Genomic DNA, 13,707 nt, shown 5'->3' on the forward strand with positions numbered 1-13,707 from the left:
AAAAATTTGATGTTCATCTGTTAAGCTATTAGAAAATATCACATAATGGGAAAATTAACCTGGCAATTGTGCCCTAGATAAAAGTGAGAAAGGTTTTTTTTAAATTTTTAATTATTGTGGTACGTAGTAGGTATATATATTTATGGGGTACATGAGATGTTTTGATATAGGAATGCAGTGTGAAAGGAGAAAATTTTGTGGTCTTTGTGGGTTTGTTTTTTTTTTTTTTAAGACAGTGTCTCACTTTGTCACCCAGGCTGGAGTGCAGTGGCCCAATCATGGCTCACTGCAGCCTTGACCTTCCAGGTTCAAGTGGTCCTCATGCCTCATCCCCCACAAGCGGCTGGAACTACAGATGTGCACCACCACCGACAGCTAATTTTTGTAGAGATGGAGTCTCGCTATGTTGCGCAGGCTCGTCTCGAATTCTTGAGATCAAGTGATCTGCTCACCTCGACCTCCCAAAGTGCTAGGATTACAGGTGTGAGCCACCATGCCCAGCCCAAGAAAGATTTCTTTATAAAGACTGATGCTTTAAGGAGATTGAGGAGTGAATGAATCATTGTAATAAGGGTAGGGAGGAGAAGGAAGAGACTAAAGATTTAAATTCGAGAGTCGTCATCAGTGTGAAAGTAAGAATAATTACCCTACTCACTCATAGTCTCCCTGTTGGGACATCTTTATGTCCGTGGTTGTGAGTAGTTGTAGAGTCTCTGCAGTCTTTGGGGTTTTTACTTAGGGATGAGAGATTCCCAATCCTTTAGGTTCAAAGTACCCATTCCTTTTCTCAGGGGAATAGTTTTTATTAAAGTTTGTATGATTCTTTCAGATGGTTTTAAAACTTTGCTTAAATGGTCACTTCTTGGCTCCAGGCAATTTAAAAATTATCTAAAAAAAAAAAGCTTTATTAAATGAGGAAAGCCTTTTTTACAAAATAAAATTTTAAGCAAAAATCCCAAAATAAAACACACTACTATTAAGTAGTATTGAGAAGTTAAAATTTATAACATTTATTTTAGTTGTCAGTCTATGAGAAAATGAGGCTACTGGTGAAGCCAAATTTGAGATTGGAAATTAAGCGTGATAGTCTTGTTTTAGCCTTAGAATCCATTCTTTTCTTTTCTTCTCTTTTCTTTTTTTTTTTTTTTTTGAGACGGAGTTTTGCTCTGTAGCCCGGGCTGGAGTGCAGTGGCCAGATCTCAGCTCACTGCAAGCTCCGCCTCCCGGGTTCCCGCCATTCTCCTGCCTCAGCCTCCGGAGTAGCTGGGATTACAGGCGCCCGCCACCTCGCCCGGCTAGTTTTTTGTATTTTTAGTAGAGACGGGGTTTCACTGTGTTAGCCAGGATGGTCTCGATCTCCTGACCTCGTGATCCACCCGTCTCGGCCTCCCAAAGTGCTGGGATTACAGGCTTGAGCCACCGCGCCCGGCCTTTTTTTTTTTGAGACAGAGTCTCGCTCTGTCACCCAGGTTGGAGTGCAGTGGCCGGATCTCAGCTCACTGCAAGCTCCGCCTCCCGGGTTCACGCCATTCTCCTGCCTCAGCCTCCGAAGTAGCTGGGACTACAGGCGCCCGCCACCACACTCGGCTAATTTTTTTTGTATTTTAGTAGAGACGGGGTTTCACCGTGTTAGCCAGGATGGTCTCGATCTCCTGACCTCGTGATCCACCCGTCTTGGCCTCCCAAAGTGCTGGGATTACAGGCTTGAGCCACCGCGCCCGGCCAGAATCCATTCTTTTCACCCAGCAACTAGACAACCAGGGAAGAATCCAATTTTGTTTCTGTATTTTGCTTTGTTTATGAAGTATTGTGGCAGTCTAGTACTGATTTGACAAGTTGTGCAAAAGGGAGGAGGTTGGTTTTGTTTGCTTTCTTTTTTTTTTTTTTTTTTTTTTGAGACAGGGTCTCGACTCTGTCACACAGACTGGAGTGCCGTGTTTAGATCATAGCTCACTGTAGCCTTGACCCCCTGGGTTCAAGTGATCCACCTCAGCCTCCTTAGTAGCTGAAACTGCAGGTGCACGCCACCACACCAGGCTAAGTTTTTTTAGTTTTTTGTAAACACAGGGTTTCCCTGTGTTGTCTAGGCTGGTGTAGAAGTGGGCTCAAATGATCCTCCTCCTTCTTCCTTCCAAAGTACTGGGGTTACAGGCTTGAGCCACTGCTCCCAGCTTTTTTTTTTTTTTTTGAGACGGAGTCTCGCTCTGTCGCCCAGGCTGGAGTGCAGTGGCCGGATCTCAGCTCACTGCAAGCTCCGCCTCCCGGGTTCCCGCCATTCTCCTGCCTCAGCCTCCCGAGTAGCTGGGACTACAGGCGCCCACAACCGCGCCCGGCTAATTTTTTGTATTTTTTAGTAGAGACGAGGTTTCACTGTGGTCTCGATCTCCTGACCTTGTGATCCGCCCGCCTCGGCCTCCCAAAGTACTGGGATTACAGGCGTGAGCCACCGCGCCCGGCCTTTTTTTTTTTTTTTTAAGCTTGCTTTGTCATCTCAGGATGCTCTCAGTTGAACAGAGATGGCAGAAGAAACTTCATTCTTAAGTCTACCCCAAGCTGAGTTACCCGAGCAGCACAAGTTAATGTGTTGGTGGTCTCTAAAGGATTAAGATTTGTTTTAACACATGAGTGTGTATTTAATACATTTAAAAATTAAAATTCTAAATCTTGAAGAATCCTAGGGTTCTGTGAAACAGTTTTGTTTTTAATAATACCATCGGATATTATTGCTTCTACCTGTACGTATTTTTCTAATCTCTTTTGTTCCTAAAGACTAAGAACCCTTTCTAGACCAGCCTTTTCCAAGTGTTTTCCTTGTTAATTATTTCTTTGTCAAGACACTGGATTAAACAATATTGAAAAGATTGTTTTTGGTGCAAAACTTAGCAGTACCTTTATTTTTTATTTTTTTGAGACAGGGTCTGTGTCTGTCACTCAGGCTGGAGCACAGTGGTTCGATCACAGATTGCACCCCTTGGCCTCCTGGGCTTAAGCAGTCCTCCTGCCTTGGCATCTGCCCGCCCCCACCTCCCAAAGTGCTGGGATTACAGGCGTGAGCCACCACACCCAGCCTTCTCCTTTAATGTGAATTGTGACTCTCCTAGAGGGGACCTGTAAAGATTGCAGTTTCCCAGACTTGATATTGGATCCTTTACTCCTTCAAAGGATATAGTATCTAGTGGAACATCCTTTGGGAAAAACTGAACTACAATAGAAAGGATTTTGTATTAGTCTTTGTTTTTGTCTCAAAATTTGCACATTGTCCAGTTCCATATTAGGTACTTGTTAAGTCATTATTGAGTAAATAAGATTGATGGGCAGTGGATCAAAGGACTGAATCTTTGGGGAAGGGAAGAGTCAAGCACTATTGAGGGGTAAAAGGAAAAGAAAACTGCATACTATAAAAGTTTATGGCCTATTCTGACTTCTCTCCCTCTTTGAAACTTTTTTTTTCTCCTTGCTGCTTTTTCATCCATTGTCCTGAGACCTGTTTCCACAGTTTATCTCAGTCAGTTAGGATAAAGTTTAGTATAATATCATCTACATTTCTGTAGTCTTATTGCAGAGACCCTGTATGAGATGGTCATCTGATCAGGATCATTTACTTGGAACCAGATTTTCAGCTTTTTAGGGGCAGGGACACACTCAGTCATAATTGTTTTCTCCATTGTACCATGTGCTCAGTGTTCAGTATTTGAGTAGGTGAATACAATTATTCATATATTAAGTAAGATTCTTAGAGCATGGGTCAGAACTAGTCAGTTCATTATTCTTAATTTTTGTTTCCGTTTTCTAACCCAATCCCTATTTTCGGTAAAACTCTTGTACTTCCAGCAGCCATTCCCCCTCCCCCAAATCTTGTGGTCCTATCATTTAAAAAAAAGAGCAAAAAGATAGTATAAAAACAGCTGACCATCCAAAGCTATATCAAAGATGTTTAGCAAGTTAAAATGTATTACATTCACTGTAATCCACAGGACTATTAATCTTGGAAATGTAAAACATTAGATACGTGTGGAAACCACATTGTCTTTGCTTTTTTTCCATGTCTAATAAATTATCTTTTCATAGAATTAATAATAATTAGAATCTTTTAATTGATTCCATAATAATTATCTTTTAATTGATTCCATAATAATTAGCTGTAGTTTCTTTTATTAGGAAGTCACAATGATGATTTGAGAATGTTCCAATGTTGAAAACTATTTGTAATACCATATTACACATTTTGGCTAACCAATCCATAATAATCTTTCCTGTCTTACGCTCTGTTACCCTCAGTGACACATTCACTAAAACTGCTTCCTCTTTTTGCTAATGACATACCTCCCTTTCCTTTATAGCCGGTGTGAATTAGTAGTAAGACCTGTATCCTCCATTTCCACGTCACTTACCTCTTAATTTATTTTATTTTATTTTATTTTTTGAGATAGAGTCTCACGCCCAGGCTGCAGTGCAGTGGTTTGATCTCGGCTCACTGTAACCTCCACCTCCTGGGTTCAAGCGATTCTCCTGCCTCAGCCTCCCAAGTAGCTGGGATTACAGGTGCCTGCCACCACACCCAGCTAATTTTTGTATTTTTAGTAGAGAAGGTTTCACCATGTTGGCTAGGTTGGTCTCGAACTCCTGACCTTAGGTGATCTGCCTGCCGCAGCCCCCCAAAGTGCTGGGATTACAGGCGTGAGCCACTGCACCTGGCCTCTCCTAAGTGAATTTTTTAAGCAAATGCACCTTTTCATAGTTTCAGTTTGACTGTTGTTATTTTCTACTCTATGCCCTCCATTTGGTTTTTGGAATTGTTTTGCTATTTTCCGTTGGAATAGTAGTTAGAAGCACAGGCTTGGCATTAGACAGACTTGATATTCTAGTTGACTATATTTTTGTCTGAGGGTTATTTTAATCTTTTGTTGGAAATTCCGGTATGTGAGCATGATACATACAATTAAAAATTTTTTTTGAGAAGTTGTTGAGAGCCTTAGAGTCAATGATTTGAATGTCAGTGCTATGATGTAAAAGTGGCAGATTAGTTTGAACCTGAACTGACACAAGATTGTTTCATGAAGGTTTTGTTTTTAATAACTACCTATTATAAGCTGGCTTGTTCCTTGTTGTACACTTACTTCCCTTAAAATGTGAAGTTAACAATTCACATTGATTGATGGTTCCAAATAGAGTCCCTGATTTTAAATGTTCACTGCATTTAGCTTTCCCTGGTATGATCTCCATATAGGTAGAGTACAGAGAGATGGATGAAAGCTTGGCCAACCTCTCAGAAGATGAGTATTATTCAGAAGAAGAGAGAAATGCCAAAGCAGAGAAGGAAAAGAAACTTCCCCCACCACCCCCTCAAGCCCCACCTGAGGAAGAAAATGAAAGTGAGCCTGAAGAACCATCGGGTGAGTTGTAGTGTCCAACGACAGTTCTGTTTTATCTTAGAAATAAGAATTAATGGATTTATTTCCATTCTACAATATTATTTATGTCTTTATCTTTGGTTTATAATAAACTCTGATATTGGGGCTCCTGCCATGTGTGTCTTTGTGTGTGTGTATACATATACAGGTATATGTGTGTATGTATACACATAGATACATACGTAGTGGTACTGATACTCTTTTTGTGTGTCTGTACATATACAGGAGGAAGGTAAAGGGTGGGAATGGAAGGACAGTGGCAATATAAGGTGGTTGGAAAATAGGAGAAAATAAATGATTAGAGAAGACATACAGAAAGCTACATCCAAAGCACCAGACCTGTCAATGACAGCTCTGATTCAGAAATTGTTCTAGCTAAATAATGTGTTTACCACGTAGTTAGATACTTGATGATAAAACTTTCATGGTGTGGATTGGTTTTGAGAAGTGCCTTTTCCTGGTGAACAAATATAAAAATATATTCTAGGCCAGAAAATCTAGAAAGATTATGGGAGTCTATAGTTTTGATTTCAGAGCTTCAAACAGCTCTAAAGAATTCTCACTAACACACCCTCAATGCTGAGTACTAGCTTTCTGAGGATGGCTGGACCAGTCAGGGATACATGCCTTTCTGTTTTGGAGAGCCCAAGCAAAAGCAGTATTTTAATGAATTTTTGTATCTCGTGCGCTTAATGACATTTTATTTACTCTGTGTGACTTTGAATTTTTACTAAGTTCCTCCTCTTGAAATAAGTTTTATATTTCGAATAGCTTCAGACCCACACATCTCTCTGGTTCTTTTAGTCCTGTACCTTTTAAAAACAAAATGGTGGTTTCAGACCCCATCTGCTGTGTCTTGCGTGACTTTCATAGGTACCCAGATTAAGACATACTTCATTTAAGATGTTTTATCTTTTGTTTTAGCCTCTTTTTTTTAAGGGTTTTCTCCCCTATGGTGTTACTGTGAATTACCAGAAGTACTGATGCTTCACTTGAGGGCATTACCAGTCAAGTGTTACTTAGGTTTGGAGCTTATCAAAGTCTGGCTAAAACTTAAAAATCAAATTTATAATTTATAGGACTGTAATAAAGTGTACTAAAGGAATACAGTTTGAGAACATTCAGAAAAAAAGATAGATTCTGGTTTTAGTTCATTCGAAAGTCAGGGGTTTTCTAAGAAGAGTGGTTTTCCTAAAACTTTCTTAAAATGATTTATTGGGCAACTCCTTGTTTGAAGGTTTCTAGTTTCAGTAGTATATTACTTTTGGGGCTAATGTTCCCCGGGCAAGTGTAGCTGCCTTTTTACTTTACACCTTCTCTCATTTTTCATTTTTCTTCTTCCTCTTTCTAGTCTTACACATTTATCTCTGTTCTTTCTGTTCTTACCTCCAACCTTTCCCTTCACCCTGTGCCTTTTTCTTCTGTGTTCTTTTTGGTTCTTACCTTTCTTCTACCTTTGCTGTAGACCTGCTAATGAGATACTTGGGGATAACCGTTTTAATGTCTGTGGTAGCTCAAGAGTGGACTGACTTTTTAGTTCAAGGGCTCTAAGTATTATGCATTGATGATCTGATATCTCAGATGCTGCCTCACCTTTGTTGTGTGGTTGTGTCTCCAGTAAATAATTGATTTACCATAGGTTCCAAGTTGATAAGCGTTTCTTTGAAAATTTTAAACCATGTCTTGGTGTTGCTGTTTGCTTTTTTCTGAAAGCGTTTTTTGTTTGTTTGTTTGTTTTTAATTTCATAAATGTCAGGTATTGTTCCCACAAAAAGTAAATGTCTTAACAAAAGGATTTAGGATTTAGGAGCTGTCTTTATTGTGTTGTAGTTAATTATAATGCAGTGGTTTAGTTTAAGTTATCTTTGTTTTTGGGGGGAAGTTGAAATTTTAAGTTGAGGATGTCTTCAGTGCTTAGAGATGTGATAACAGCCAAAACTTGCTAATATATTGTTTGTGGTTATGAAAATAGTGATTTTTCCTTTAAAACAACTTAATGATTCTGAAAATTTCTGGGGTGAATTAGGGATGTACTTTCCCTAGAAAAAGTGTCAACTTATTAGCCTAAACTGCTTATGTAGTTTAGCAATAGATTGGGTCCTGATGGTGAATCATAAAATGTTATCAGGTAAGTTAAATTTTTGGACACTGTCCAGGGTTTCTAAGTCTTTCGTCTTATCATCTTTTGCAAAAGTTTTTAGTCAAAAATTGAATGGAAGCATTGCCATATGACTATATTAAAAGCTTGAGAGAAGATGTAGGTTTGTTTCATTTTTATTTTTTTGGAGACAGAGTCTCGCTCTGTTACCCAGACTGGAGTGCATTGGCATGATCTCGGCTCACTGCAACCTCCGCCTCCTGGGTTTAAGTGATTCTCCTGCCTCAGCCCCCTGAGTAGCTGGAATTATGGACGTGCGCTACCACGCCCGGCTAAGTTTTGCATTTTTAGTAGAGACAGGGTTTCACCATGTTGGCCCGCCTCGGTCTCCCACAGTGCTGGGATTACCGACATGAGCCACCATGCCGGGCCTGTGGGTTTGTTTCTTTACCAAACCGTTTCTTGTTCTCAGTTTTTTTTATAAGGCAATCACTAGGAATTAACTTATTCTGTCAAAAATTATAGGTAAGGGCCAGGCGCAGTGGCTCCCAGCACTTGGAGAGGCTGAGGCGCGTGGATCACCTGAGGTCAGGGGTTCGAGACCAGCCTGGCCATGTCTCCACTAAAAATATAAAAATTAGCCAGATGTGGTGGTGCGTGCCTGTAATCCCAGCTACTTGGGAGGCTGAGGCAGGAGAATTGCTTGAACCCAGGAGGCAGAGGTTGCAGTGATCTGAGATCGTGCCACTGCACTCCAGTCTTTGTGAGAGCAAGACTCCGCCTCAAAAAAAAATCCAAAAAACAAAACAAAAAAGTAATATTTGCATACATTTCATTCTTACCAACTTTTAAATTTGTTTAGAAATTTTTGCTTTGCTTTCTGCAGTGTGTTAATCTTAACAGGAAGAAAATACTTTGTTAATTATGAAAGCACAAGGTATCCTGAAGTCAGTGGGTCAAATTGACTGAATAAGGTTCCTCTGGGAGAGTACTGAGAGGAAGCCAGAAAGATGGGAGCCATATTGTGAATAGCCTTGGTTGACTAAGCCAGGCTAAGGAATTTGAGCATTAGGAGTGTCAGCGGTAGCCCTGAGGTTTTTTGAGCAAGGGAGGTTATTCTGAAATATGTTTTTGGAAAGACCAATCTCATGCTAAGGGTGAACTAAGGGAGTAAAGAAGCAGAGATTGGAGAGATAGACTATTGGTCAGTGGAAAAATGTTCTTAATATCAAAGTTGAATTTTTATGGAAAGAAAAAGTTTGGGTGTTTTTGTTGGTCTGATTGAACTTATTTAATTGGAAGGAAGTTGTCTCTGTTGACCTAAATATTGTTTTTAGATTTGTCAATTTTTGACCATAACTTAATGTGGCATTGTAGTCCTATGGTAGTCAAAATGGGTAAATAATGGATTTTTCATACCAAATATTACTGTTTATATTTAAAAACTACCTCATTTTGTTTTCCTAAACATTTCCATGCATTTTTATATTTACTATACTTTTGCATTTATTTGTTTTAACACATGATGGTTTTACTTGGTTTCCTAGTACCTTTTCTGTGAAGATGGAAGTTTTTCTAGGTCATGCCAACTAAACTTGAACAGGTTGTCTTTGGAATTGAGTGTGTTTGGTTACTAGCAGTGTCACATAATAGTGGAGAGTTTATAAAATAGAATCAAATCTCCTTCAGTTGGACTTCATTGATTTAGAATAATAGTCCCCTGGTAAAGTACCTTTTATTTTTTGGAGAAATGCCTTTTTCCTGTCTTTGCTCAGATTGTTACCCTGTGTACATTACATTATTTTCCTCAGTGAGTTTTATATTCCTGTATTAACTGATTCTCCAACACTTGGCTTTTTTATTTTCATATGGAAACATGATTCAATTTTTTTTTCCCTCCGCTGCCTTTCAGCAGTTAGAATTTACCAGAAAAATCTTACTAGTTAGTTCCTGGATTTAAATTTTGTATTGGGTAACTTTTCACTAGAGAACTCAAGATACATTCTGAGTTAGAAGTAACTTAGTTGTACATAGCCTGAGACTTTCATGGAAACTTATTCTAAAATAAATAAAAGGAAATTTGAAATGGGTTATTAAGATGCCTTTCTCAAGCCTTCTTCAAGTTAATGGATTTCTCAGTAGAGACATCAGAAGTGTGCTTGTGTCTGTGTGTATATGCATGTGAGTGTGTATATCATTTTTCTAGGCTCTGTGATGTCCTAATACTTAAGACTCTAATGAAGCTCAGAGGCTTCCATTAAGTTATTGGTTAACTCTTCAAATAGATTTTGTTAAATGTGATTGGTTAACAAGTCTGTATTATAATTTATTTTATGAATGACCATGGGAAGAATCACTTTATCTTCTTGTTTATATTCTTATTTGTACCAGAGGAAGCCCTCTTCTCTGTTATATGTGGTAATTTTAAAAGTTTGTAGGTATGTGTTTTTAAAGACATGTAGGCTGTTTTTGTTTTTTTGTTTGTTTGTTTGTTTTGAGACGGAGTTTTCCTAGGCTTGAGTGCAATGGCGCGATCTCAGCTCACCACAACCTCCACCTCCCTGGTTCAAGCAATTCTGGCTTAGCCTCCCGAGTAGCTGGGGTTACAGGCATGCACCACCATGCCCAGCTAATTTTGTATTTTTAGTGGAGATGAGGTTTCTCCATGTTGGCCAGGCTGGTCTCGAACTCCTGACCTCAGGTGATCCACCTGCCTCAGCCTCCAAAGTGCTGGGGTTACAGGTGTGAGCCACCACGCCCAGCTTGGCTGTTAAATAAATTAACAAAAATCATTTATGTGAGATAAAGGTATGGTAAACAATTTTGTGTGGTTTTAATAGATTTGGGGGCTTGTTCACATAATAATCATACTGTAGGTTGAAAGTATTTTTAAAATTTACCTAAAAGGTGATGTTAACCTGAATTAGTAAAAATACTGAATTACAGAAAATACACAATTTATGGGTAGAAGAATTTAAAGATTCAATGAAATTTGATCACAAATGCTGTTATAATGAAAATTTCATATAACAAAAGATTGAGGACCAAAAATTTGATGAATTATTTAGTAGAGCAAGTATTAAAAGGCGGTATCTTTTAGACTATTCTATAGAACTTGGCATAATAGAATTTGACCAGAGAAGAGTTGAAGATTAATTTTCTTACTTTAAAAGAAAAAAAATAAACGATACTAATATTTTCACCTTATATTAGTATAGTTCTTTGTTTGTAAGGTACTCTGATCTCTTCCTGTGAGACAGTCATACTGAGTGCAGTCAGTACAGCCGTGGGTGGTGGTTGCCAAGCACTGGGTTTGGCAGCATGAATAGTAATGGCCAGAGCTCAGGTGAACCACTTTGTTTTTTTTAAAATCATGCTGTAACTATTCTCAAGTGGCTAATCTCAGGCTTTTCTCTCTGATTTCTCTCTCCATGCCTACAAATGGAACCAGAGAGAAGGGCTAGCTTTCAGGTTTAGTGAGAATTAACTCAGATTACCACCACAGGGAAGATGATAGGATTCTATTACATCCCCAAGCCCAGCAGGAGACCCTGTTTTATAGGTTTACCAGAAGTGACTAGGGAGTTCATTCCTGACAGAGTTGTCTGTGTTGTCATTTTGACATGCTAGTATAAAATAAATGCCCGAAATCATTTGAGTTCTCATTATATGAAGTATGATGCATACATTCAGAAAATAGGCATAGGGTTAGTTCTCTTGCCACCCTCTCCCTGCCTCCCTGCCTTTTTTGAATAACAACATCATTTCAGTGATCTATGCTCCAAAATTTACTGGAGGGCTAAGGAAAAAAAGTGACAGACTGAAAAAGTAATTCAACAGAATTCTTACGTTCTTATATTTTGAGGCACTATGAATAGATCAAGACAAATATGCTATACAACACATGGTCCCCACTCTCAGATAATTTATAGCCTAGTATGAGACACAAATGTAGACATAAATGCATAATGGAAAGCAAAATACTCAAGTGTGATATCAATATAAAAATTCTAGAGGCATATAGAGGTAGGAAGGGTGAAGAGTAGAGAATTGGTAGTATGGAGGGCAAATTTTTAAAAAAATAAATGAGGCATTTTCTACAAAAATTAAGATTTCCCCCAAATGTGGTAGTTCCTCATTGACTTTATTCTACATATATTATTGTACAATGATAATTATTTTGTTGCAGTCACAGTGCTGGATTATAAGGGTTCAAAGAGAAAGATTACATCCTCCTGCAAATAATTTGTTGTCCAGTGGCTGGGTGTTGTGGTGCATTCCTGTAATCCCAGCACTTAGGGAGGCCAAAGCATGTGGATCAACTGAGGCCAGGAGCTCGAGACCAGCCCAGCCAACATGGTGAAACCCCGTCTCTACTTAAAAAAAAATTTTAAAAATACAAAAATTAGCTGGGAGTGGTGACACATGTCTGTAATCTCAGCTACTCAGGAGGCTGAGGCACTAGAATCGCTTAATCCTGAGAGGCAGAGGTTGCAGTGAGCCGGGATTGTACCACTGCACTCCAGCCTGGGTGATAGAGTGAGACCCTGTCTCAAAAAAAAAAAAAAAGAATTTGCGGTTCAGTTTAGGGTTACAGATGTTAATAAGTAGCTACAATGAAGAAACTACAATAAAAATATATAGAAAGTATGGTGAGAACTCAGAAGTTATTTTTTAATTGATAAATAAGATTGTATTTATTATGTACAGCATGATGTTTTGAAGTATAAATACATTGCAGAATGACCAAATTTAGCTGATAAACATGCGTTACCCCACATGGTTATCATTTTTGTGGTGACAACACTTACCCACTTTCTTGACATTTTTCAAGAATACAATGTATTGTGATTAATTATAGTCACCATGTTGTACAATAGATCTCTCAGAAGCTGTTTTTAAATAATGTTTCTCCCTAAAATTGGGTTTTGAAATTTTGTGTTAAACATGAAAGGATGAAGCAGTTTTAGATCCTTGATTTTTAACTGTTTACTACTTTTGGCTGATAAAGAACCCTTGAATCAGATGCTACAAGTTTATGTTTGGTCTTTGAGAGATTGACCTGCTTTTCTTAATGAAGTCATTTCATTGGTTATTTTGTTGTACTTTTTATTAAGGCAAAATAGTAATTTGTTTAGCTGATCACCTTTATTTTTATAATTTATTTGAATTCTTTTTGTTGCCATCATTTATTGGGTCTGATCATGTTGTAATAGAAGAACAAGATACTTTTTGAGGATTTTCTCATCTACAAAATGAGACTTGTTATGAGAATCAAATGAGAAAATGTGAAATCCACCTTTGTGTATAAACATCTTGTGTTTATTAAACAGAGTTAATTGAACCAAGAATAGGGTGGATTGGTGTTTTATTTAGAAAAAAATTTAGGGCAGCTTTAGACCAGACAGACACACATACTATCTTACTTTGGGAAAGTGTTGGTGGTAGGCCATTTTCAGTAATGAGTCACTTATGAAATAGATAACTTTTTAAGCATCTGGAACTGTTCGTGCGCGCGTGTGTGTGTGTGTGTGTAACTTAAATCTTGATATTTTATGTTACATCATGAGAATGAGAGATGACTTTGGGACTTTCTAACAGTTTTTTTTCTTTCCTCAAGAGAATAATATAATTGAAATTCTTGCATCGGCTGTCGAGTTATAAGAAATGTTTTGTAAGCTTTGTTATTAACCAGACACACCTTAAGCTTGGTAGTTGGACAACGTAACATCTGAAATGTAAGCTTTCTCTGGAACATTTTGAAAAGTGAACACAAACCAAGACTGCAGCAAAATAAGGATCAGGAAAATTTCTACTATGGAATGTGGAGGGAAATAATATGTGAAAAAGTAAATTCTTTCCATTGGCTTCTAAAGCTTTGCATTTCTCCCTAGCTTGTAGGGCCTTTTACTTTCTTTTGATGGGATCCTTGCTACTACTACCCAGCGGAAGTCTTCAAGCACAAATCTGTGGTGGTATTGTTCTTTCAGCAGTTCAGTGGAAGTTCCAGGCAAGCTCCTACCTCAAGCAAAACAATTTTTCTTTTTTTCTAAACCTTAAGAAGGCTGTTTTAGTTCAATATTTTAAATGATACTGTAACCCAGGGATTGCTATTCTAGTTGAAACTCATAATTTCATTTTGAACGCTGCTCAGGCTGATCTTGAACTCCTTGTCTCAAGTGATCCTCCTGACTTGGT

General features: G+C 38.3%; 1 protein-coding gene across 3 annotated transcripts in view; it reads left to right on the plus strand.

The window, feature by feature from the left end:
* The window catches only part of KDM1A (lysine demethylase 1A), a 66,675-nt gene that overhangs the window by 7,326 nt on the left and 45,642 nt on the right, over positions 1-13,707 (plus strand). For all 3 annotated transcript variants that reach the window (XM_025380506.1, XM_025380516.1, XM_025380526.1), the window contains exon 2: positions 5,228-5,393. In XM_025380506.1, the coding sequence (XP_025236291.1) occupies positions 5,228-5,393 (166 nt within the window). The remainder of the gene's footprint in view (positions 1-5,227; positions 5,394-13,707) is intronic.

The sequence above is a fragment of the Theropithecus gelada genome, chromosome 1 (assembly GCF_003255815.1).
Source record: "Theropithecus gelada isolate Dixy chromosome 1, Tgel_1.0, whole genome shotgun sequence".
In the NCBI taxonomy this organism is placed as follows: Eukaryota; Metazoa; Chordata; class Mammalia; order Primates; family Cercopithecidae; genus Theropithecus; species Theropithecus gelada.